The sequence below is a fragment of the Dromaius novaehollandiae genome, chromosome 2 (assembly GCF_036370855.1).
Source record: "Dromaius novaehollandiae isolate bDroNov1 chromosome 2, bDroNov1.hap1, whole genome shotgun sequence".
Taxonomy (NCBI): Eukaryota; Metazoa; Chordata; class Aves; order Casuariiformes; family Dromaiidae; genus Dromaius; species Dromaius novaehollandiae.
In genome coordinates, this window is record NC_088099.1 from 56,154,268 (window position 1) to 56,178,872 (window position 24,605).

General features: G+C 38.9%; 1 protein-coding gene across 3 annotated transcripts in view; it reads right to left on the minus strand.

Annotated features, from left to right (window-relative positions):
* Positions 1 to 1,599: 1,599 nt before the first annotated feature.
* The window catches only part of AMPH (amphiphysin), a 112,544-nt gene continuing 89,538 nt past the window's right edge, over positions 1,600 to 24,605 (minus strand). Inside the window, exons 15-22 of one of the 3 annotated variants that reach the window (XM_026117858.2) lie at positions 23,831 to 23,863; positions 22,660 to 22,710; positions 20,329 to 20,451; positions 12,424 to 12,480; positions 8,135 to 8,287; positions 6,917 to 7,183; positions 5,100 to 5,201; positions 1,600 to 2,773 (exon numbers count right to left, since the gene is read on the minus strand). In XM_026117858.2, the coding sequence (XP_025973643.1) occupies positions 2,666 to 2,773; positions 5,100 to 5,201; positions 6,917 to 7,183; positions 8,135 to 8,287; positions 12,424 to 12,480; positions 20,329 to 20,451; positions 22,660 to 22,710; positions 23,831 to 23,863 (894 nt within the window). In that variant the 3' untranslated portion in view covers positions 1,600 to 2,665. The remainder of the gene's footprint in view (positions 2,774 to 5,099; positions 5,202 to 6,916; positions 7,184 to 8,134; positions 8,288 to 12,423; positions 12,481 to 20,328; positions 20,452 to 22,659; positions 22,711 to 23,830; positions 23,864 to 24,605) is intronic. The other 2 variants (XM_026117859.2, XM_064506587.1) reach the window with 2 other exon arrangements.

Sequence of the window (24,605 nt, forward strand, 5' to 3'; positions counted from 1 at the left end):
CTTCCCATTGGATGTCTTTTTTATTTGCTTTGGGGCTCTGAGGGGCATGTGCAAGATACGAAGACACAGTTAACGCCGGAATGGTATGCCATATCCACAGTGAACATTTGTTGATGTTTGAAATGATATTTTCTTTTATGTGAAAGTGGAATTGAGAAACAAAGAGTATAATCAAGCAGTATTTCTGAAGAGCATGTTGGAAGAAACCATGAAGGCTCTTTGCTCTAGATTAGAGACCTTTCCCATCTAAATGCATAGGCAAATAATGCCAATTCTAGTGTGTACTGCAAAACCCAAACCAGTGGATTTGGCACATTGGCCTGTATCAAGGACATTAGAGAAATCAAGGCCGAGGGTGCTGAATTTCACCTAGGTACTTCTAGCACCAACAGGGCATAAAGGTACCTGCACACAATCTGCACTGGATAAAGAAATGTGTTGGACCGATCACGCTGCCATCTGCTTCTTTAGGGCCACTGCTCTCATGTAACATGGTCTCACTCAGTTGCAGGTCCCAGTCAGAGGAGCGGCCACATAGCATCCACAGGAAAACTTTCAGCATCCAGTGAGGGTCCGTTGCAATGATCAGTAGAGCATCTATTACTGAAATGTAAGTGTCAAGATCCAGTTAAGCAGGGAATTGTGGCCTGGAGGTCGTTAGAATCATTGCATAAAATTGGTTTAATAGATTATTATGTCAAAGTGACCTCCTCAGGGCGGGGCATTATAGTTTGAAATTTATTGCAACAGATCAAAAACTAATGGAAGTTGTTCCCCAGGTGAGATTCTTGGCCCTGGATCGCCACTGATAGCCAAACCTGTGGAAGGGATGGGAAGAAAACCAAAGACCTTTCCTATAATCTCCTTAGACTCTGATTGCTCACGGTGATATTTTAGAGCCAAAATCCCAGCTAACACAGCTGAGTCAGTCAACTTCTTTGAACATACACTATCAGAGATTGCTTTTGAAAGCTATTGTATTCTGAAAGACAAAAAGAAACCAAATTTTCTCCTCTTTCAGAGCAACAAAAAATCTATTTCTTCAATTTAAATCTGACAACTTAGGAGTAGAAACAGACACTGATTACACACACACACACACACACACACACACACACACACACCATCCCCAAGAAAAATATCAAGAAAAATAACTGAATTGATAGGAAAATGTAGGTATTCCTAAACGTTTGTAACTTCCCTGCATTAGCAAACATAACAGAGCAGATTCATGGAGAACGAACTTTCCACACAAGGTAAATGGAGAAGCAGAAAATGAAGTAAGTAAGTGGTAGCAATCTTCAGTTAGGTGACAATCAAGCACAGACACGTTCCTTTGGTATTTGTGGGCAGAAATTAGCTAGCAGTTAGAGTCCATTTCCAGGAAGGACAATTAGGAGATGCACTGAGCTGGGGTTCAGACCTTTTGCAGCTCTGGCCTTGACTGGGATTGAGAGCAAGAATTTAGATGGTGCGCTTGTTATGCTCTGTTTCTTTGGAAAAAGAGGAATTAAATTAAGATTAGATTCTGTAATATAACATATGAACTATATGAAATTCAGTGTAACAAAAATTCAAAAGCACCACAGCTGAAAGAGCTTTTTTGGATCAAAGGTTTATTTTTAATGACACAGCACTGGAAAACATAAGTTACAGATGACTTCTTCATACAGGATACATTATATATCTTATTTTAAAAGGATCTGTGAAGATATGCTGCATAAATACCTATAGTGAAAATATATTGTGTTTATTTATTTCTTCTCAGAGATTAGTTCTGTTTTCTTTATTCAGCCAATTAAATAAAAAAGTATAGAACAGCATCATCAGAGCTCCCCCTCCAGGTTATCTCATTGTAACTACTGTAGCTGGAAGAGGAGGAGACAGCCATGCCTTCCCAAGGGTTTAGCAGCTTTGAACATGATATTGTTCATCATCTCAGAATGAAAATTTCACATTACAAACACACATACTGTATAATGTTTTGGCAATGGAGCAGCTAGTTTTGCTTTGAAACAAAACTGTTTCCTGTAATGCCAGACAGTGAAAGAGCAATGCATGTACTGATGATACTACACAGTCAAAGAACTACGATGAAGTTGTGGAAATGCATATATACCCATATGCACTTATATATACACATATACATTCTTCTGTGTATATATGTAATGTGTGTCTGAAAATAACATTGAAAAAATGTTGCAGCAGTTTTATTTTTTAAACACATGAAACTTATAATAGTTTGACCTCATTACTACAGGATTACTAATCAAATCTTCTGCAGTGCAACTCCATACAATACACTTAGTGCAGAGAAGTTAAGGTTTTGGTATCAAGGAGGCTAATTTCAGATTTCATGGGAAAGGACCAAATACAGGATCACCATAGCTCTGACAAAGCACAAACAAACCTGTTGCCACATACGTGTGAACAAATAAGAACATTTCTTTTTTATTTGATTTTTTTTTCATGTACTGCTTCAGAAATTGCTAGCTTATCTGTTTGCATTCATGCTCATTTCGATCTGTTTCAACAAACTTTGTCTGGCACCAGTCTGTAAACCATTAATGACTTAAACTACAAAAAAACTGGGCTCCCGTGTTTCAAAGAGGTTAAAAACCTACTGACTGAGCTTCATACCACACTTGTGTGCCTGAGCGCAGAACTACTCCAGACGGCGTGTGAAGTTTTCTGGGAAAAGTCCCTTATAACTATTTGCATCTCTGTACTGAAGCCACTCAGATTCCTTAATGCCTGTCAACCAGCCAGCCTCCTGCAAAGAAAAAGACAGTTTTTTAGATGTCAGGTCCCCCTCCATTCCTTGTTACCAGCTTCACACCTGAAGAAGTTTCAGACTCACATGGCTAAAAGATTTGGTGCTTCAGTTAAAAAGAAGCCTCTGATTTTGCACAGACAGATTTATCTGTTCTGCCAGACCACAGTTTTGGGAGAGCAAATGGTTGTGAGCATACAGTATGGCCCTTAGCCCATCTAACCCCTAGCTGAACTCAAAATTGGATAATCAGCCTTCCAGGTCATCTAGTATTATACCAGATCTGCACTTGTGCAAATCTGTGTTGAGACTTTTTTGAAGTTCTCACAGTTATATTAGCATACTTAGGCAATGCAGCAAGGGCATAGGAGTGGGCTAGAACTATCACACAATACCAGAGATGGGAAAAAAACCTCAGTGTTTTCAATCTGATTTTTTTTGTCCTATGGTTTCTTTTCTCCTGTTCATACATTGGCAGTCAGGAGAAATAATAATTCTTTTCTGTTCTGGAGTTACTGTCTTTAAAAACTCAAACTCAGCTGATAGCCACTTATTTTACCAAAAGTTTCTGGAAACTTGAGTCTGAAGCAGAACTTCACACGCAAAATTGCAACCCAGATCATCAGCAGTCTAGTCAACTGAAAGAGATGGAAGGTGCTGGGTTCTCTTAAGTACTACCAATTCTACCTGGAATAAAATCAATTCAGTATTTTTCAAAATGCTCAGCCTATTCTCATTTCACTAACTCAGTGCTTTGATTCTGTTTTCCTCTGTGTTTCTTGCTGCTTGTTCCTTTTAAGAACAGGAGCCAGAGCAAAGTGAAGACAAACAGGAAAGACCAAATGCTGCAGTATTATGATTGCACAGAAAGTACCCAAGGAAATGGAATAATTTTAACAGATCTTCATATACAGCACTAAGTCCTCATTGCTCAGTGGCTCCATGTGGTGGTGTACTGGTTCTCTACCCCAGAATAAGTACCAGTAAAGCAGCTACAGGTTATGGCATTGACTAAATATGTATAGCTAGGGAAATGTTTTTAAAGCAGATGGAATATCTGAGAGAAGACAGGGACTACAGCTTTCTGAACACAGATGGAATAGATCCTACTAGTAAGTTTAACTCAAGAGTAACAGAAAAATCGAAGCCACGGGGTGGGACTTGTTTTCTTTGAATGGGGAATGCAGGCTGATTTTACCAGCTATATTAGAATTATGGTTTTAGACAGGCCAATTTTGAAGGAGAAAAAAGAATAACAAAGATAAAAAGACTATATAAATCAACAAAGTATCTGGCAAAAGACAAAAAGATTAAGTTTTACGGTGATGTTAAAGATGAAGGGCAAATGTGTACTCAGTAATAAAGATATGAATGGAACAGTCTCAAAAACATGAATACATAAAGGTTTATTTTCTCCATCATTGCACACAATTTACTGCAATTAATGCTAATAGAATTTCAACACACACCACAAGAGAGGAATACACTTTATGGATTCATCAAGTGAAGATTAAGCATATATTTAATACATAACATCCTAAAATAAAAAAAATGAAGACAAAGAAAAGATTTTTGTATCCTTACAGTAGTAACTCATTCTGCAAATATTGCTAATGAAATTGGCTGAACTGCCCATGAAGTATAATACAGAATAATGTGAGTAAGGATAAGAGAATCTATCCCTATAAAAAGAACAAAGTATCCTGCTGAAAGAAAAATCTCTAGTACAGTATAGTGAAATTAAAAAAAAATACATATTTCCCTCTTGTGTTAAAAGAAAGCTCAGCTGAGATCATGAACATGTTATTACCTACCTTTACACAGCATCAGCCATTAAAACAATTTAAAATACTGTTCCCAGCACTCCAAAGATGTGCCTGTGGGATTAGTATTTAAACCTATCTGAAGAAATGTTCTTCATTCAAGGCAGAGGTATTATCACAGGGAGATCCATTCGCCCCCCCTTCCACCCCCAAATCAATGGGAGACTTCACTGGCCCTTCTGAGCACTAGCAGATGCCAATGAAGTGGCCAGTACTAACAGTATGAAGTGGAGTTCTCTTTTAAAGCAGTAATCAAAAAAATATTTCAGTTCGCTGTATTTCTATTGAACATGTGGAAGAAAATTATTTAAAAAACAACCAGAAATGTACCTAACTTCGCCTTTTAGGCTCAAATAAAACCAAGTACAGTCTCTTCATGTTTTCTAACAGTAATGCCGTTTTGAATAGGCATTTCCTATTAACTCTAATCTGTGAGACAAATTTTGAAAAAAAAAGTCAACAAAAGAAATAATCCTTTTTATTTTTATTTTTTTTTTTTTTACCTGATCAGCTGTGGTCTCAGAAGGAATTACTAGTACAATATCTCCTCGTTTTAAATTAAGCTCATCACTGTTAGCTGCCTCGAAATCATGTAGAACTTCAACCTAAAGAAAATAATACCAAACACATAGACATCATCTAGATGGAGATATTTTCCCAATAAAATTCTCTGTTTAGTCTTAACTGCAAAAAAGCCATAGTGCTTTTATTTTTTTTTTAATTTTCCAACATATGCCTTCTTTATGCAAACATATGGCTTTAGATAAATATGTTCAAATTGTTAATGTTAACATCAATTAATATCAAAGTTTTCTATTTGTATGCTTGGAGACAGACATTATTTAAGGCAAATTTTCCTAAAACATACTTTCCCAGAGTCACAGGATCTCAAGAACTTATTATACTGTAAAACCCCACAAGCACTGCCTCTTGCAGACATCCTATTACCCTTATTCCTTCTGTGTAAGGAACTTGCTTTTGTTCCCTATTGTCATCACTACATCTGTGAGATGGATGGGAGAATTTTGTTAATAAACTGGGTAAAGACTCATAGGAATCAACATTTCAGGACTCTTGCTTGTTCTGGCCACTGTGTATTATTCTTCTTGTAAACATCCACAGAAATTAGAGCAAGAGGTACAGTACCAATTTCCATACAGGATCAAGGAGGCAAGCAATGGGAACCCTACTTTATGTCTGCCCTGGGAAGAACTCCAATTTGTTGCCAAATTGGATTCCCCAAATATCTCTCTTTTAAACAGGCAATTATCAAAATACTGGCAGAGTCATCGTGTTGTGATGAACAGATCATTTTAACTAAATAGTTCTACCTCCTTAAGAGAGGCACTGTTCCAGTTTTCTCAAAGGCACAACTACTTCCATGGTAACACTGCAGTAATGAAAGAAAATGGCATCAAGAACCAGATGGCAGGCATATATTCTGCTTCTCCTTATTTATGTCTTACCCAAGAGAGTGTGATGAAAAATAAAAGATGAACTGTGTCAGCATGTCTGAGTCAAAGTTGCATGATACTGTTCACCCTCATCTTAATGTTATTCTCAACGTTTGCTGAAAATATTGAGCAGTGAGAATAGACCAAAATGAATGGCATACTCATAGAGTGCTTTGGGACTAATTAGTCTGAGTTATGCATACTATAATAGGAAGCAGGTAAAGTTCATCCATCCTTATGGAGCTTTTCACTGGCTCAGTAATTCTGAAGTGAGAAGTATTATCTAAGTACATTGCAAACCAAGATACCTTATGGCCCTTGCCAGCCAAGGACAGAATTTCTCTTTCGTTTCATTAAACTTTTCTGTTTGATTACCCTAACAGTTTATAACTATAACATTACTAAAGTCATGGAATGACATCTTCATTACAATGAATTGTGGAAGTTCCATGGATTTCAATAGAGCCAGAACTTCTACTATAGATTTTCAGGCCAGAAAAATGCCATTTTATGATATTGTTATTATATGATCATATGATACTCTTGAATAACTCTGACAGTGGAGTTTTATTCAATATATTCATTATCAATAATAATTTGGTGAGATGAAAAGGCTCCCATACTTGAATGAGTCCTACAGCTACCTAAGGATATGTGCAATAACAACAGTGTGCAGAAAATACCTTTTCTCAAACTTCACATATAGAGAAACAGCACAAAGGAAAAGTTCTGTATGTGTGTGGCCATCTAACTAAGCATCCTTTGGGCTCAAGTAACCATCATGCTGCCTATACGCACAGATGTATCCACAGAAGCTAGACTTGAAGGGATATCTAAAGCATGAATGAATGAACACACAAACAGACCTTAAGGAGAAAGCCAGGAGGCATTGCAGAAGCTGTGTCTTCTGCTGATGCAGGCTGATCGTGAGAAGGTGCAGTCTGGATTTCTTCGGTGGGTTTCTGCTCATTGCCAACTTGGGAAGTTTCAGTGGGAGAACTGTCAGTGCCCTGAGTGCCAGTATCTGCCACAGCATCTTTGGACTCATTCATGACGACTTCGTGTTCTTCTCCCTCCCCCTCGTTGTTTGATGCTGGCTCTATTACTACTGAAGGGATGCTGCTGATCTTTTCCTAAGGTGGGGGGGAGGGGGACCCACAAAAACACCAGAAGAGTATTTAGTACTTTAATTCAAGTTGGAAAACACAACTGTTTATTTTTTGTATGGAGCAAACACGATAAAACATGCCCTTATTCTACACAGTGCATTCTTACATTAAGAGAAGAAACAGTACTTGTGCAACAAGATAAAATAGTAAACCCTTTCCTTTAATTTGACCAGTTCCCCTTATTCTTCCTAAGTCTACTTTCTATATTACCACAAATATTTACAGTAAATAATGAAAATGCTCTGCCATTGGTTTCCACTTCCAATGTGCATGGAAACTAACAGAGCTCCCTTCTCGCTTCTTCTCTTAACTTTGATTGGGTTTGGATCAAGCCTCAAGTTCCAAGAGTCACTGTCCTATGTTTCTTTGGGAATTCAAGTCAACAGGATAATAGTGATGTAAAGCTGGTGCAAGTAGGAAACATGACCTATTTTTTGTCAGATTAAGGGGATTAAGATTTCTCCTGATTTACAGCAATATAGCTAAGAACAGAGAAAGTGAAAAGGCTAAGAGGAAAGCATCTGATCAATCACACAGCCTAGGACAAAAGGCATTTAATGAAACTTGTTGGAGAATTCAACCCTGGAAAGAATATGTTCATCGCCATTGTTCACTGCCAGATCAACCTATTCTGGTACATTGAAGAAATAAAACATGCAATAACAGAAGGGAGCAACTGCCTGCCCTAGCTGCAGGGTCTGCTCTAGCAGCTTTTCCCTAGTTCTTCAGAGGTCACAGAAGAAAAGGCAGCAGGCCAGATACAGTCACACAGCTTGACCATGATTTACTTAAAACAAAACAAGGTACTGCTGTTGATAGGACACAGTGGCAAGAGACAAAAAAGCCATGACTTTCTCTCCCTATTTCTCCAAAAGACTGCCCCACACACTCTCCCCTTGTACCAGTAAGAGTCACCTGAGACACATCAGCCTCCTTTTCTTCTCCCTCAGGTTGGTCACTTGCAGCAACACCCTCCTGTTCAGTGGTAGTGGCACTATCATCAGCTTCTGCTGCCACTGCTGCACCAACATCTTCTACCACCACAACCCCCTCTGTGGTAGTTATCACCTAAAAATAACAGGAAGAAGACTCCCTTCAGGACACTAGATGTGGATATCAGCTGGAGAGAGGCCATGGAATGGCCTCTGCTCTGCAACCTCCCCAGCTGATGCCAACCCACGTCTTTGGTTTCACTGGGATTTCTCATGATTTATGGTGGAGAACAGTGCTGAAGGCTGCCATCCTGTGCCTGACACACCATGCAGGGAGTGCAAGGCTAAACTTGCACAGTGAGGCTGATTAACAGGTGGAAGAAATAAGTCTATGAAACCTCACTAGGTACATTTAGTGGAGTCCTCAGATGTCACTACTGCAGTAAGAGTTTGTCAAGGCTCTTTCTTTTTTTTTTATTGGCTTTTCTTCCCACTGGACACTCACATAAAACACCCCTTCCATTACCTGCTGAAACATTCATGTGACTGCAGTCTTGGGGCTGATTCACCTTCAGGCTGTGTTGCTAAGAAATTCGCCACAAATATCTGCTGAGGAGGAGGCTGCAAGTCGTTCATGTGTCCACAGGACCATGCTGGCGGAGTCTGTTCTTGGGACAACGCTACAAGCCATCTCCAGCTACCATCACCTACTTCTAGACCTGACCTGGCTTCAAGAATATTGCCATATTTTGTTACAGACTCCTTTATAATAAAGAGATTTGCAAATTGGGCTATACTAGCAGAAGCTAATACATTCTATAGCTGGATGAAGATCAGAAAGTTTTAAAAAATGATAAATGGAGGATCTAGTGTTAGGTCAGTATAAAAAAAATTAAACATAAATAAAGGCCCAAGGAGCCTGGATATCACTGAAGCATATAGGATTAAGTTCATTTGAAAAGTTAATGCGTTTTGCTCCAGTTCTTCAAATGTGGATAGAAAAATACCTGCCTACAGATCAACATTAAAATCCTCATCCAGCAGAGACTGTCCTCTAATTTATGTACAATGTTCAGCTCTAACAGTCAAACTGGTATATATTGGCATATGCTCACAGTAATATACGGTATGTACTTAGAGTGGATTAAATTTAAGAGCCAGAGGGTAGAAGTTCAATGACAAAAGTCATTCTGTTAAGGCAATTAACACTGGCATGGAATTTCTAATATATTATGGCAGGTAGTACCCGGATAAAATAAAAACATTGAAGAAAAAATGTGTTCTAGGTACTGATGTCAAGCTACAGTTAGCAAAAATGTCTCTGATTTCCAATTAGCAGCCTGATGCTTTTTGTTGCCTCAGCTTAATCTTTCCTCCACAGATAAGACTAACTCAGCTACCTGACCTCAACTTGAATTACCTGTAATTGCTTATAGTTGTTCTTCAGATACTGTTTTGTAGCAGTACCTAATATTTAGTACTAATCCTTTTGGCTGCTCTTAATTAAAGTGATAAATACATTCTTCCAGTGTCCATGAAAGAAAAAAGTATTATAGCACTCTGTAGGAATGACTGGAGAATTTAAATTGAAAATTCTGCTGATGAAGGATGCCCTATCATAAAAAGAAGCAACATTAAATGACATTGGGAGATGCAGAAACTTTCTCCTGCAAATCTCGAGCAAAGCATGCAAGCTTGCCATTCACAGTATTATTGATTTTAGCAGCCTTGACTCAAGAACATATGTAAAAACTCAGGAAAAGGCTAGTAGAAAAGACAGGGAATGGAGTGCAAATCAGAATGACTTTATATCGTGTGCTTCTAGCAGCATGCTGCAGAAATTGATCCTGCTGTCTGATTTGATTAGGATCAACACTTCTCTCCTATTTATTTATTGTATTTGTACAGCCCATTTTATGCCACTAAGGAGGAGAATTCTAATTTACACAAATCAGCTCTCAAGTATACTTCACTGAAAGGGTCAGACTCTCAGAGTCTATAGCCATAAGTTATTAAATCAACACAACATCTTAGAACTGCATAATCATTTATTCTAATAAAAAAAGGTAGAAAAAGCTTTTGCAAAGACACCAAGGAGGCAGCAGAAAATGAACCTCACTATGACCCTCAATGTCGGATGAGAGGAAGAGGGAGAGAAAAGGAAAAGGAGGAAGGTTGGTCCCACTGAATTCAGGAAAGCTAGAATTCCATACCCAGCTATGGTGAACCATATCCTGGCAGATATAGTTACCTGTATTATCTGATTTCATATTGAGAACTAATCCTACAAACATCTTTTCCATAGGTCATCAACAACACTTCTGGTCTAGTAGACCACAGTCTATTAGAATTTCAAACAACTTATCTATAGCAGTAATATCAAAATTTTGCCAGTTTTTCCATTATACCAGCCTTATAGAGGACAAAAAACAAAACCCCCAAAAAACAAACAACAAACAAAAAAGGAGTCTGCTGCTGGGGGTCTGTGAGAGGACTAGGGTGGGCTGAGCACCTCAACTTGTGACTTGAATATAGCTATGGCAATTTTCCAGATCTGAAGATCTGGCCCTGAGGCAGGATTTAGAAAGGCACTGGGCAATTCTTATGACAGTTAGTTACAATTGCAGCTAAGCCAGCTAATATAACGTCGAGGGGAACTAATTGTCATGTTTTAGGGAATATTTTGATTGCTTGTGAAGTCTTGGAAGACTTTCAGGGATAGTAGAAGAACCAGTTACGAAAATTACAGCACCAGAGGGACTGGCCTCCACTGGAGGTGGAATACCAGTTTAGACTACAGCTCGATCTCTTAGGGCAGCTCTCACATTCAGCAATACTGCTATTTTAAACAAAGCACAGGGGGTGAGCTTACCAGATAAGAGACCTTGCATTATAAAGATATGTCATATTAGAGAGAAGTGTAAAGTTAAATTTCAAAGACTTAGTCCTGTGGAGCTCAGGGGAGGGCTTGGAATTTCTTGTATGTTTCTTGTTGGACTGCACATTTGGCATGATAAACCAACACTAAAGAAGCAGTAGGACATTATTTCACACTGTGTTAACACTAAGAGTCAGAGAAGCTAGGCCTGATCTACAACCCCGTCCTGCAGGTTCTAACTGGTGTAATTCCACTGATTTCTATGGAGATGTGCTAGTGCCAGTGAGAAGTATGGCAGTGGTGAGTCAGGCCTATGAGCCACTGTTTGGGAAAAAGGCAGGCCTGGATTGCTGGGCCTCATTTCCAGCACAAAACTGTGCAAATCAGTAGGGACAGCTACGGGCAGTAAAAAGATTTCCTAGCTACACTTGGGTACCATGGAGCCAGAGAAATTTCAATGCTGTAAAAAAAGCTGTGCAACAAAACTGAGCTTGGACAGCCCAACTTACCATGTTCTGCAACCAAAGTGAACAGAGATCAGTTTTTATGATGGTGAAGAAATATTACAGAAATAAAATTAATAAAGTTGTAACAAAGGAGACTGTCAGCACCCTGAGATACAAATCCTAAGTGATTAATGACTAGGAGTTACAATCAGTTTCTCAGTCCCTATTTCTATTCCTGCATTTAATGTGTAGCCATTTCTCTTGTACTGCTCTCTGTGCACATTTGAACATACTGTTATAGTTTCACTTTAGTATAGAAGGATTGAGAGTAAGAGGTTGTTTTCCCACCTCTGAGAAATGGAAGCAAAACACAACCATTAGAGTCCAGGTATTCCCCGCTAAAGAGAAATGCATTATGTCACTGATTTTTTCAGTTGCTTTATAGTTTTGGTTTTAACTATATCTAATTTGATGCTGGATTCATGCTTTAGAAAATAAGCACACAACATGATTAATTTCAGATATCTGTTTTAGTTCAGGACACATGCTAGCAAAAATAAATGATGAGTGAAAGCTTTTTTCTTTATAAAAAGATGCTTATAGGAAGGACTAGGATAAACAAATTTATGGAAAGTGTATACTGGGACTCTCTGCAGCATCTTTTCTGTTTACACCAAATGTCAATAGAGTTATACCACCTTCTACCACACAGCTGCATTATTTACTACCATAAAAAATTTATCACTCTATTCTGCTGCAACAGGCAGTTTCTAAGATAGATCTCCACTGTGTGAGATGTTCTGGGTGTTAGAACGGCAGGTATTGTAGTTGGGTCACAGTCATATCATACTGGCCTACATATTGATAACATGCAAGCGACAAAAATTTCTTGCCATTTCTCTTGTGATATTAAAGGACAGCCACACTCCTGAGGCTGCTCATATGTACCTCACTCTCTTTCTCAGCAACTCCAGTTGTCTCCTTGTCCCCTGCCTTGACACTGTCCTGTATAAAGAGGAAATATGGTCATCACCTTACTCATGCTGAGGTTATGGCTACAGAGAAATTTGCATTAATCAAGCTTAATGGAAGAATGACATATATGGATGCAATGAAATGTATGGTTGGAACTAAATGGAATTGCATGTTGCAAGCTGAAAGATTCTTACTGCCACTTCTCATCTGAAATAAAAGTCATTAGAGGCTAAAAAACAAGAAGTGATCTTTTTCTTTACTTGTATCACCATCATCACACTGGGAGTGTTAAGGACACTGTTATTTACTTTTGTTCTTAGTATTCTCATAATAACACCAGCTTTTACTTTTGTTATTAGTATTCTCATAATAACACCAGCTTTGAAGAACTTACTTCTACCTACTTCTCCTTCCATATATGTTGGACTGCAATTCGTTTAAAGGGATTGCTCAAGAAATGGGTCACAAAACATATTACTTTTTGCAGAACTACTTTTCTTTAGGTACAAATTCAGCGGTGCATGCAGTAGGTGCCTGACATTTTAAAAACTCAGGCATGTCTAAGTGCTTTTTTTTAAATCTGATGCCCATGTACGTGTTTAAAAGATCATGTGCGCTGAACAGTACTCCCCAAATGGTACTTTTTACAGCATAGACGGCATCTAACATTAGGTCCCTCTTTACAGAAAAAGTAAAACTGCATGAGTTCCAAGAAGTTTTGGAAATCAGAGAAAAAGCCACAATTATTCCCCAGACTCTTAGGGACAGCTGTGCCCCTGCTGGTTTCCAATTCTACTGCAGCATTTATGGATTTAACCAGTGAGTCAAACCACTCACTTGAGTTTGGATTCAGTTTTGACTGTTTCTCTGCCTTGCTGGTAAATTTAGTGCAAGAAAACAAAAATGGCTAAAATTGAGGTCCAGTTTGGAATAGTTTGAAGTGCTTTTTTCTGTTCAGGTTTGACTCCCTGTGGACATAGATCATTTCTAAAGATGCTCTTCCAGGGAAAAATAAAATCAAAGCCCTATTTTGGACACATATTTTGAAAGTAAATTTTGAGCCTGTTCTGCAAACATAGCTAAATCAGATTTTTCAACAGAGCTGTAAGGGTGAAGACAAGCTGTGCAAACTTGTGTGGGGGTTTAGAAGAGAGGCAGCATGGACTGTCATCTTTAGAAATCAGAAATTAATTACGAGATCACAAGTGTTCAGGCTCCAACTAACCCTTCACACACCTTTAATTATCACTCCAAAAAATCTACACGTTTCAGTCGAAATCGTTGCATGTTCCTTTTTTAATAAAAGGATGATGAGTTGTATCTGAACTTCATATCATTCATGTTTTTTCTAATCTAATCTTCTAGTATTCCCTGCAGTCACATCATAAGCTCTAAACATGTCCAGATGTCAGGGAAAGGCAGTTGCTGACAGCAGCGTTACTATGGAAACCTCTCACAGCTTTATCCTGTTAAAATTACAATGTTACATAACCTTTTTTATGATTAATTCTTCTTTGAAGCTGGCAAACCTCTACTGTGGAGTCCTCATTTTTATAGCAAGTTTGAAGGAGAGTGTAGAGGGTCTTAAAGAGAGAAACAAGTATCAGCTGCATAACACAAATTATTTCCTCTTCAAGAGATGCACACAGCCACCCACAGAAGAAATATTTTTTCCAGAAGAGAGAACACAAATGTTTCTATTGCCCATAAAAGCTATATATTCCATGGCATTTCAGTAGATAAACACTTCCTATGCTTTTACTATAAAAAAGTGCTGAATTTCTGCCATCAGCTGTATTTCTAGGTCAATTTGTCTTCAGAAATGACCATCATTCTGCACTTTACAGTCAGGAACAGGCCAGCCCCAGCCCTTCTCTTTGTAATAATCCAGCAATATTCTGTGATAAGAATCCCATCAGCCCAGTTCACAGTAGTAGTTTGAGTCTCTGTAGAGAAGGTTTTTGTTTTGTTTTGTTTTTACATGTAACGAGGACTGTTTTCCAGGCTGACTAACTGCACAGGTTTGGTGGGAAAGGGGAAAGTAAGTAGTTTCCCTTACTCCATGACAAATCTTGCTCACTAGTCAAATTAGCAGCATTGCTCTTTCGATTAGTTGGAAGTTTGTGTTTTGCAGATGGTGCGGGTTTATAAGAGAGGTATGGTAGCATGGACCATGCCATTTTTAAGGCATGAAAGCTCTAGTAAAAAGAATGACTAAAATATCATTCAACTAAAGTAACACCCTGGTTCCATAGATGAGTAAAATCTGCTTCTGCAGATTTCAGTAGAATAACACTATTTTATATCAGTTGAAGATCTGTGTCAGTTCTCCCGAATCACTTAACCACTCTTCTTTATCTAACCTGCTCTCCCAGATTACAGCCACTGCTGTAATGGCTCAGCCGTTTGTGCAAGATGAATTGTATCTACAGTGGGATTCAGCCATAATTAGATATCCTTAAAGCTGAAGGCTGTTTCTTGGCCTCTGCAGTACTTGTTCAGTGTCTGCAAAGAGCTTATCAGGAGGTAGTTCCATATATGTTTATAAATGGCTTTGAAAATCACAGTAGTTAGCTGAGTGTCTAACTACTTTAATGGGAGAACATCAGCATCCAGGCAGGTGTCAAATGAAAAGCATAGAAAGGCTCTCTCAGACCCAACGAGCATAATGGAAGTCAAAAAGCTGATCTCTGAGCACTACTATGAACTCCTCGCATTGTATCTCACATGTAAGAGAATAAGAAACGGAAATAACAAAATTTCCTAAGCTCTCACTACTGTGCTCTTGTCATCTTTCTCCTCAACTTCTCTCTGTTCTAGAGAATACTATTAGGTGGCATATCTGACATTCTCCTGAATGCAGCAGGACAGGTACACAGAGTTCAGCAGCATCTACCAATAAAGCTCCAAAAATACTCATCTATGCTTCAGGATTTAGCTGAAGTTTCAATATGAAAGGGATGAAGGGGGTACTATTATCTGAAAAACAAATTGATCAGTCATTAATGCACTATATTCTTTAGACTGTATCCTTTGCATTTGACATCTGCCTTTGGGTATGTTATGGAAATAGGGAAACAAAATTGTTTAAGTGTGCAGAAGTCCATGCAATGAGGGCTTTACCAGGGCTAATGCTGGCTCTTCTAGTGTTGTTAGAGTACAATGCAAATGGTCATTCTGCTCCTTTAGTTGCCAAACATTTTGTTATCCACAAAAAGAAAATAAGAAAAAGGATCAACTGTTGCCAGCTACTAATAAAAAATTTTGTTTGTTCCGTGGCAGTTGAGACCTGAAGAACCAATACACAAACATGCAAAAAGATCCCATGCAGCAATTTATGGTGAGCTCTTGTAATGAAGTCTTGCCAATATTTCTGGCAATAATGAACTATGAAAAAGCAAGTAGCCGCATTCAAAACTCTCATAGTAGTACCTTGTCCACTGGGTCGCTCTTTCCCAGTTTAAGAGAAATCCCTGCCAGAAAATTTACCACAAAGCACCTACAGTGAACAATGCATGTCATAAATTTTCTGGCTTAATGTGATTTGACAGGAAATCTACCAAAAAAAAATTAAACTGACTAGTGTCTGACACTACAAACAGGAAGTTACCTAAACCCACAGAAGAGTCCTAATGGACAAATACCAACCAATATTTTACAAATCCACTTTTTAAGTAGACCTTCACTTATAAAGTAAACAAATGCAGATCTGCTGCTGAGAAATGACATGTGTCCATGTTATTTCCTTAGCTTTGATCATATTTCCTCAGCTTTCATCATATTTGTCATCAATCCTAATCTTCAAAACTCTTCTTCGCAACAGCTCCTGGAAAGTACTTCCTGAAATAAAAACTGCTGCTCCTACAGGACCACATTAAGAATGACTGTATTTCAGGCATTTTTAAAATCAACACTTTCAGCTTATTTTCCCAGTCCCCTCCTTCCTGCTTTCTTTCCCTCTTTCCCTCTCTCCCTATCTCTGACGACTTCATACTTGAAAAGCAACAAAAAACCCCCCCAAAACCTAATCGAAATCATTTAACTTATATTTCATGCCTATGGTCTTTCTTCTGGACTGCTACCATATTGCCTGTCTCTTAAGCTGTATTTTTTTCCCAATAATTCTGCAATTCTCTGCCTCAGCTAGACAACCTTCCAACAGAACATGAACTAAGAACTCTATAGTGACATTCAGGCAGCAAAATGGATTATCTGAAAAGGTCACGTCAGTCAACTATGAGCAGTACTGCAGCAACAGCCCATCATTTAATTAGCACTTAAGATATGCAACAGATTTTATGATTTTGCTTTGTCTTAGTGCTGGATGAAAAGGAGCTGGCTTCCTTTTAGTAAAATAATTTATTGCATAATTTCTTTTCTTTATGAAATCCTTACAGAAAATCAAAAGAAAACCATTTAGAAACAACCTTTTAAGTTTCATTAATATTTTTTCCTCTGCATTATTTCCTGTCATTCAGTCACCCGAAGTGGTGAGCTCCAGACTAATGATTGATTTCCCATCCCTCCTCTACTCACCTTCCCTTCCTCCTTTATTTCAAACTATCAAATTTACTCTGACTAGACATCAGACATTTGAGAGAAGAGTTTGACAAAAAGTTGTGCCTCAGACATGCAATTTCATTGCTTGCCTCTATAAGGAGCTGACGATTTATTACTGTAACTTATATCAATTCAAAAGAAAACACACAGAAGGGGAAGAGCTGGATCTCCCCAGGGTGTGTGGCCTTCATAGTTTGGGTGTGTGAGAGTGTAAGAGGATGATCCTGAAATCACCTGCTCCAGTGTGTACCATGGAACTGAATAAAAAGAGAATGAAAAGCTTGAATACTCAAAAGGAAGGGTTGGACGGAGACGGGGAGTATCTCCCTTCTCCCCCAGAGACCTCCAGAACAGCCCACCCAGCACTGTCCCCCTTTCCTTTTTTTTCCTCCTCTTTCAGTCAGATGGGAGCAAGGAAGGAATGATAACGAGGCAGACGCTAAGGCTAAAGTTCAACCTCCCTTTTCATACCCTTCCCACTGGATAACATTTTTTAATCTTGTGGTACAAACACCTGGAATATTGATTGATGCCACCCAGGCAAACTCATCTATCTGTATGAGATGTCCACATGTATGTCAGGTGTCCAATACCGACATTCTTCCTATTTCCAGAGCAATTTCTCTAAAATATCAGTGTTTCATCTTCTCTGTGAGAGCAACAATTTTATGTGAACTGAAACAGTGATGAATGAAATAACTAGGTCTGACTATTCAGAGAGTCTAAATAGCGCTTTCAGTTTGCACAAAGGTTTGAGGTGATGTGTGCCTCTGAATATAGAGTATATAGCAATCAGTATGAGCCCTATGTACATTTTTAGGTAATATAACTGAATATCTGAAGATTTGATTTCTTTGAAAGAGATAAATTTTATGCAGTCAGAGAGCAGAAAACAACCCAGGGCAGCTATTTACTTTTTTCTCCAGCAGATTAAAACCAGAACTAATCCATCTCTTATTAACAGGAAATATTGCACAGGAAGCAACCTCCTGGGTCACAACATCCAATCTGCTGTTGTCACAGATACTCAATCATATAACCCCAGTCATAAGTGGCACTTTAAAACCTCTTCAGGTTTTATCCCCCTTACTTCAAAACGAAAGCTGTGCCAGAATTTGATTGCTCTAATGGGGAAAAATGTTCCAATTTCCAGATCACATGTATTTCTGAAACGTTGAGCATATGGGGATACTCTCATTCCAACACTTTTCTTAAGCTTATATAGTTATTTTTTGCTCTGCTGTTTATCCCACTGATGAATGTGTAGACAGCACTGATCAGCAGTTGTCGGGTTAGACAAGTCGTCTTCCTCCCACCTCCCCTCGCTAGATAAGGTCTCTCATCATCATGCTAGTAGCACTGCTCTGCTCTTGCCTCATTTAAGTGAGTCTTTAATTAAACTACATTTGTACTCCAGAGCCTTGCACACCAACACTAGTACTTCCTCCTTGCTGCTGCAGACAGCTTGCCTAGTACTACATGTGGCTTTTACAAGGGTCCAACACCATTAGCAGATAATCAGCCTCTGACTGGCAGGTAGAGCTAGTGATCCCTTTACCACATTAACTGCTTCCAACCATTCGCAGGTCCTCCCTCAGTTCTGCTTGTATGCTATCCTAATGCTAACCTTCTATATTAATGACACTACCCAACTGTAGTCATTGAAAAATGTCATCAGCAGGCTTGCAGTGTCTGAGCCATTACCATTAATAAAAATGTTCAACAAGATCAGCTCCAGAGACAGATACATGAGATGCTACAGTAGCTGCACACCTGATAATCCTTCTTCCAATACATTGCACTGCCACATCCATAGTTTACTAATGACTGATTTTCTTCAGCCAGTCTGCATCTGCTACAGCCTAATTAATCGTTTCCCATGTGGCAGTGTATCACATGCTTCACTGAAAAATACCCACCTTTATGAAAATGACGGTATCATCATCTCTACTTAACAGATGGAGACTGTCATGGAGACTGACAGGGACTTGCCCAAGGCTAAAGGCAGGTTCAGTAAAGAGAACCTTGTTCTACTGGGAACATGTACTGCAAAGTGTGCTCAACGGTCAAAAGCAGACCTATGAAGTGTCCACTGACTTCAGTGGCAGAGAAAGTGACCCAGCAAACGAATCTTTTTTCTGTCCACTTTTACACAAGGAATCTACAACTGTGCTCGGATTCATTCCTCAGATTCATGATTCAGTAAAACAAACTTTGGGGAAAATGAAATAATATGGAGTTATTTTACTCACTCTTAAGGAGGAATGATTGCCCTTTCCTGCAACAGGAGGATGCCTCTGAGGGTATCAACTCGAGTTCCCCAGAAGAGGCATTCTGCAGAAGGCTTGTAACTGTTTAAAGAACAGGAGCTGTACAACTTCATATTTAGTTGGTTCTATGGGAGGTCACTACCTCCTGAGATTTGGTCCAGCAACTCCTGTTCAGATTATAACAGTGACAAACACTTGTTACAGACCCTGAGCAAAGTTTTGGTAAAGCACTGGCACTTTTGGACTGGTAGCCTACAGAAACAGATACATTTTTCTTTCAAGGTTTCTTAGTCTGTAGGTGTCACCCACCTCCATGACCTTGTGACTGTAGTAAGTAGAAGCTGGATAAAAAGAATATTCACTGGGATAACCATTATCAGAAAGGGATTCTAGTCAGAAAAAACAACCAAACAAACAAACAAAAAAACCCAAACCCCCCACCATCTCAGTGCATCTCTTGATTTAGAGTGATATGGGATGCCCTTCCATGTTCTGGTAGAGCCTGTCATTTCTTTTCCTCCCACTGTTTCCTGAATGCTGACATCTCATAATCTACAAACTGGTGCTTTGGAGTTCCCTCCTTAGCCAGCAGCTAGCTTCTAAAACCATGAGACTTGTAGACATTTACATTACAAACACTTCTTGCTGGTATTTTCATGCTCAAGCAAGGACCATAAAAGATGTACACTGGCTTAGTGCTTACAGCTCAGCTTGAAATGAAATGAAAAAAAAACGCTAATAAGGTCATTTATAAAAGGCATCAATTCTTTCCCCTCCTGAAGTCTGTCTGGAATCAAACAAAATGTGAAACCACAATCATTCAGCTGAACTTCAGTCTAAAATGCCAGGCATAAGAGGAATGACATTTTAGGGTTGAGAGAGGCACATATGGTAGAAAAGCATGCTGTGACACAGGTGGGTGCTGGGGACACCAGCCGGGGCAGATGGTGAAGAATGGAAAGAATGGCTGAAATGCAGCAGGCACATTCATCATGGCGAAAGGTGGCTCAGATGAGGCCCGGGAGCACATGAGGGACAGGTCACTCACCGCAGCCTGCTCTGCTGGCTCAGTGGGCTCAGCGGGGACGGCCTCCTTTTCGAGAACAGCAGCAGCAGGGGTTTCCTCAACCTTGGGTTCCCCAGGTGGAGCTTCTTCAGCCTCAGTCTTTTGCTTTATTGGTTTTTAAGTAGACAGTGGAAAAATCATTGAAAAGCACGTGATTATGGGGGAGGAGGGGAATGAGAACTATGCCCATGACAGTGCTGCTTCACTCACAGCTGCCACACCACAGGCTCAGTCCTACTGGACTTTGTTGGGACGAGGACGGCAGTGCTTAGCCTTACACCATCCCATTAACACTTAGCAGCTAAAGAGCGCTTTCATCCTCAAAGTGCTTTATGTAAACTGAGCCAGTCCCTACATCCCTCCCTTCAAAGGAAAGAAAGTCTTACCCTCCTGAGTCACAGAAAGGGGCCATGGAAACAGAGGCAAAGTATTCAGTTCACTCAGAGATGCTCCAGAAAGTGACGGCAAAGCCAGGAGCTGATACTGGCATTTGTGTGTCCCAACCCAGGGCTTCTTATGAGGTTTTAAAATTACCTCCTACCCCTTAGTTCTGTCAGTTCTCTGACAAAATGGCCCCTTCTCTAGTGAAGGTAGGAAGCAAATATCAGAGACCCAAATGGTTTTTACACACACGTGGGCAACCACTGACTGCTTGAATTCCTGCAGTGCAAAAATCATCCCTGATTTCTTATTAACATGCATTCCCTCTTGAGCTCTCAATCACCTACCAGGCATCCATTTACCAGCCACACCCTGGGATTTGTACCCTTTTAAATTCTGGCCTATGCTTGTTTTTAGCCAGAGGATCTAGCAAACACCACCAGCCTGCAACAAGTTTAGTCCTGTAGCAAAGTAGCTCAGAGCACAAGTGGGATCTCCAGCACTGAGACAGGATCTCTCTGCATGGAGACATCACCTTGCAAACACACACACATACAAGGAGAGGGCTACAAGCTGGACTCAGCATATACATTTATAAAGATGGCTGACTCGACCAAACAAAATAAGCCCAGTAGATTAATCTGTCATGAAAAAATTGTTCAGCATAATATGAAACTCAAAAGCTATTTAATTGTTTTGCATTTAATAACATGCAGATGGCTGTAAGGTCTCCTGTGATAAAGAGACAGCTTCCATGAAATTCTCAAAGCTACTAAAATCTTTTCCTTATCAATATTTTTCAGGAAAAATTCATAGCATTTCACTTCTTTTCTTACATATTCCTTAAGATGACTGGTTTTTTATGAGGTACAGAGAAGTTTGCCTAAAAGCAAGACCTTCAGCATTTGGCACAGTATCAAGAAACACTCATTATCTGGTAACATGCTGTGCAGAACCTCTCTGTCTAGTGTATTAATACAAGCTCTAGGGAATTTCACAAAGAAGAAATAGGACTGAAATGAGAAACACAAGACAGATTTATCCCAGGTAAGATGACTAATGAGTTTCTGAGGTTTAATGCTGCAAGAAACTTTTAGACTTAGAATCACAGATGACATGTTATAATGAAGATTGTATTGATGTGCTTCAAGTCACTTATGGACAAGCAGGCTTCAGACTAGTTGCCATGTTTGAACTACAAGTAAAAATGCTAAAAAATATTCTCAGTGTATTCAGTAATCATTCTGAACACTGAATGCACCACCTGAGGTGGTGCTGAACACTGAAGCACCACCTGAGGCATTATACAAAAGCCACATTAAATAATATTTTCAAAATCATTCTATGACACTCACCCCAGCACTGCAGCTATCTCATATCCTTACTGCAGGCTAACCAAAGACTGTAACAGAAACTATGAAGCTGCCAGAATGTAATCACTTCCAGAAAGATTCTCTGCTCCTTAAAAGACTGTTAATATGTGGAAATTATTTCCTGAAAAGTCACAGCTGTAAGCGGACAAAGCTACAGTAATACTGGAGAGGGGTATACAGCCACTATGTACCATCACCTGCTTTCTGTGCACTGGGTCATAGTACTGATTATTGCCATTTGTTAACTGCAATAAATGAAAAATTATTTGATTATACATCTGAAAATTAAAAATAACTTAGAATAACCTGTTTTTCTTTTCTTTTTGTTTCAAAGCAGTATTTCTTTTCTTTTTCTCTGTGCTTTCCTTGTGAAAGACTGTTTCATTGAGAAAAGACTTACACAACTAATATGGACCCACTCACCCACCAGCTCTTTCAGACTAAGATTTTGCAAGTTAGAGGATGGCAACACATACAAGGAGCAAATATCTTTGCACAAAGTAAAAACAGTACCCTTTTTTGTAGGACATTTAAAAATGAAGCAAAAGCCACAACTTACCAAAGTTTCTGTCACATTCTCATTTGATTGCACTGTAAACAGAGAGGTATCCTAGATACAAAAATGAAAAACAATGAGGCAAAAGTATTTGAGATGGCATTTTCGCAAGAGGCTACCAAAGACACAATTGTTCATGACTTACTTAGGTAAAGCTATCAATAACTTCTCATAGACTGAGCTAGCTCTAAGCTACTTTCACATCCTCTTCATTCTGGGCTTTTCTTCAGATATTAACTGTATTGCCAAGTTATTGTGGATCCAAAATTTTACCTGCATTATGTAAAAGTGCAGAAAGAGTTTTCCGACATCTTAATCATTCAGAAATAGTTAATCAGAAAACATTGATGGGCAAAATCCTATCCCTACTGAAGTCAGTGGGTATCAACTTTTGATTTCCCTGGGTCAAACATTTTGCCCTAATGACTAGGGGTGGGAGCCTCGCACCTTGCTCCTTCCTTCTGGATCCTTTATTAATTTAAAAGGGCTGAAGCAACATGAATTAGCACTGAAGGACTCATTTCCAGTCTTCTATTAGCTCATTTTTTTGCATGCTTTAAAAAAAGTGGTGTACAGGGTATGCTGCAGATGAGCCAGTCTGAAGGGCTGCTGGAGCTTAATGAAGACCATCCACAGCTCCAGACTTTGAAAGCACAAATGTGCTATCTTTGTTCATAGCACTTCTGCAGCTCCTAACACGGAGTTGCAACATCAGCATAGCAGTAAACAAATAATTTATGTTCAACTTTCAGATTGAAATAAATTTTAAATAAAAATAAAGGTACAGAAAGAAATAAAACTCATTTTATGTATGCACACACACACAGTTACTAGAAGTGTCTAAGATGGAGGAAGCCATGATTTACAGTATTTGGGAACTGTGAGAAAAAGCCACAAAAGAATGTAATAAAAAAGCTAAAACAGCAAAAATTTAGTCCCACTAAGATAGTGGGAGTTTTGCTATTAAATTCAGTGAGGCTAAGAGTACCAAGAATATTAGCATCATTCTAGTACGTTTAGTAATAATTTCAGAGAGCAGACAGGGTTTGGAATTGTCTTGGTATAACATTATTGTGAAGGTATTCAGCAGAACAGATTTCCTAAAATTGTACAGCCAGTCCTACTCTGTTCCTAACAGCACAGAAAAAACTCTCAAAACATGTTTATCTCTTACCTGTGCAAATCCATTAAATGCTGTGCTGGATGCCTAAGTAGAAGTAAAGATCAGAACAAATTATCATTTGTTTGCTAAACCAGAACATGAGTCAAAATGCTTTTATTTGCAAAATAAAAATAAGCCAAACATTTTCAAAATAAATAAAAATAAAAAAGAAGGGCAAGGCAGCAAGAAATTTGATGAATTTGATAACAGGTTTCATAGGTTTAAAGAAAACACCAAAACAAAAACAAAAAGCAGGCTGACTTTAGAATTTCATAAAGAAAGGATTGTAAGTGAATTTAAAATTATACATATAAAAAAAAAGTTGTAAGACACTGTGCCTTCACAGTTCAAAGCTTCAATCACCTTTTTAAATGTGTCTTTGTCAGCCTGCTTCATTGCATGGCTGAAGCGCACCACAGTTTGACAGCTGCATGACAATTTTTCAAAAAAGAGTAGCAAGGGTTTAGAAGGGGAAGTGGGAAACATAAACGGATTCTTTTTAAATGACAAGGTTACACATGGCCTAAGGAATTCTTTGTCTAGACTAGGCTACACACTGGGGTAGGTACCTCTTCTTTATCAGCCTCAGTTTCCTGGTACAATAATCCATATCTCCGGTTAGCAATTTCATCTTCAGATAAATCTGAGTTGTTGGTCTCATTGTCCTTAGGACTAGTTGAACTCTCGGTGCTAGCATTTCTGGAATTTCCCATTTGAAACAGAACCAAGGGTCTAGCTATCTCCTTGCTCAGTCCAGGATTGCTAATGCTTGCCTGTTCCCGAGGTG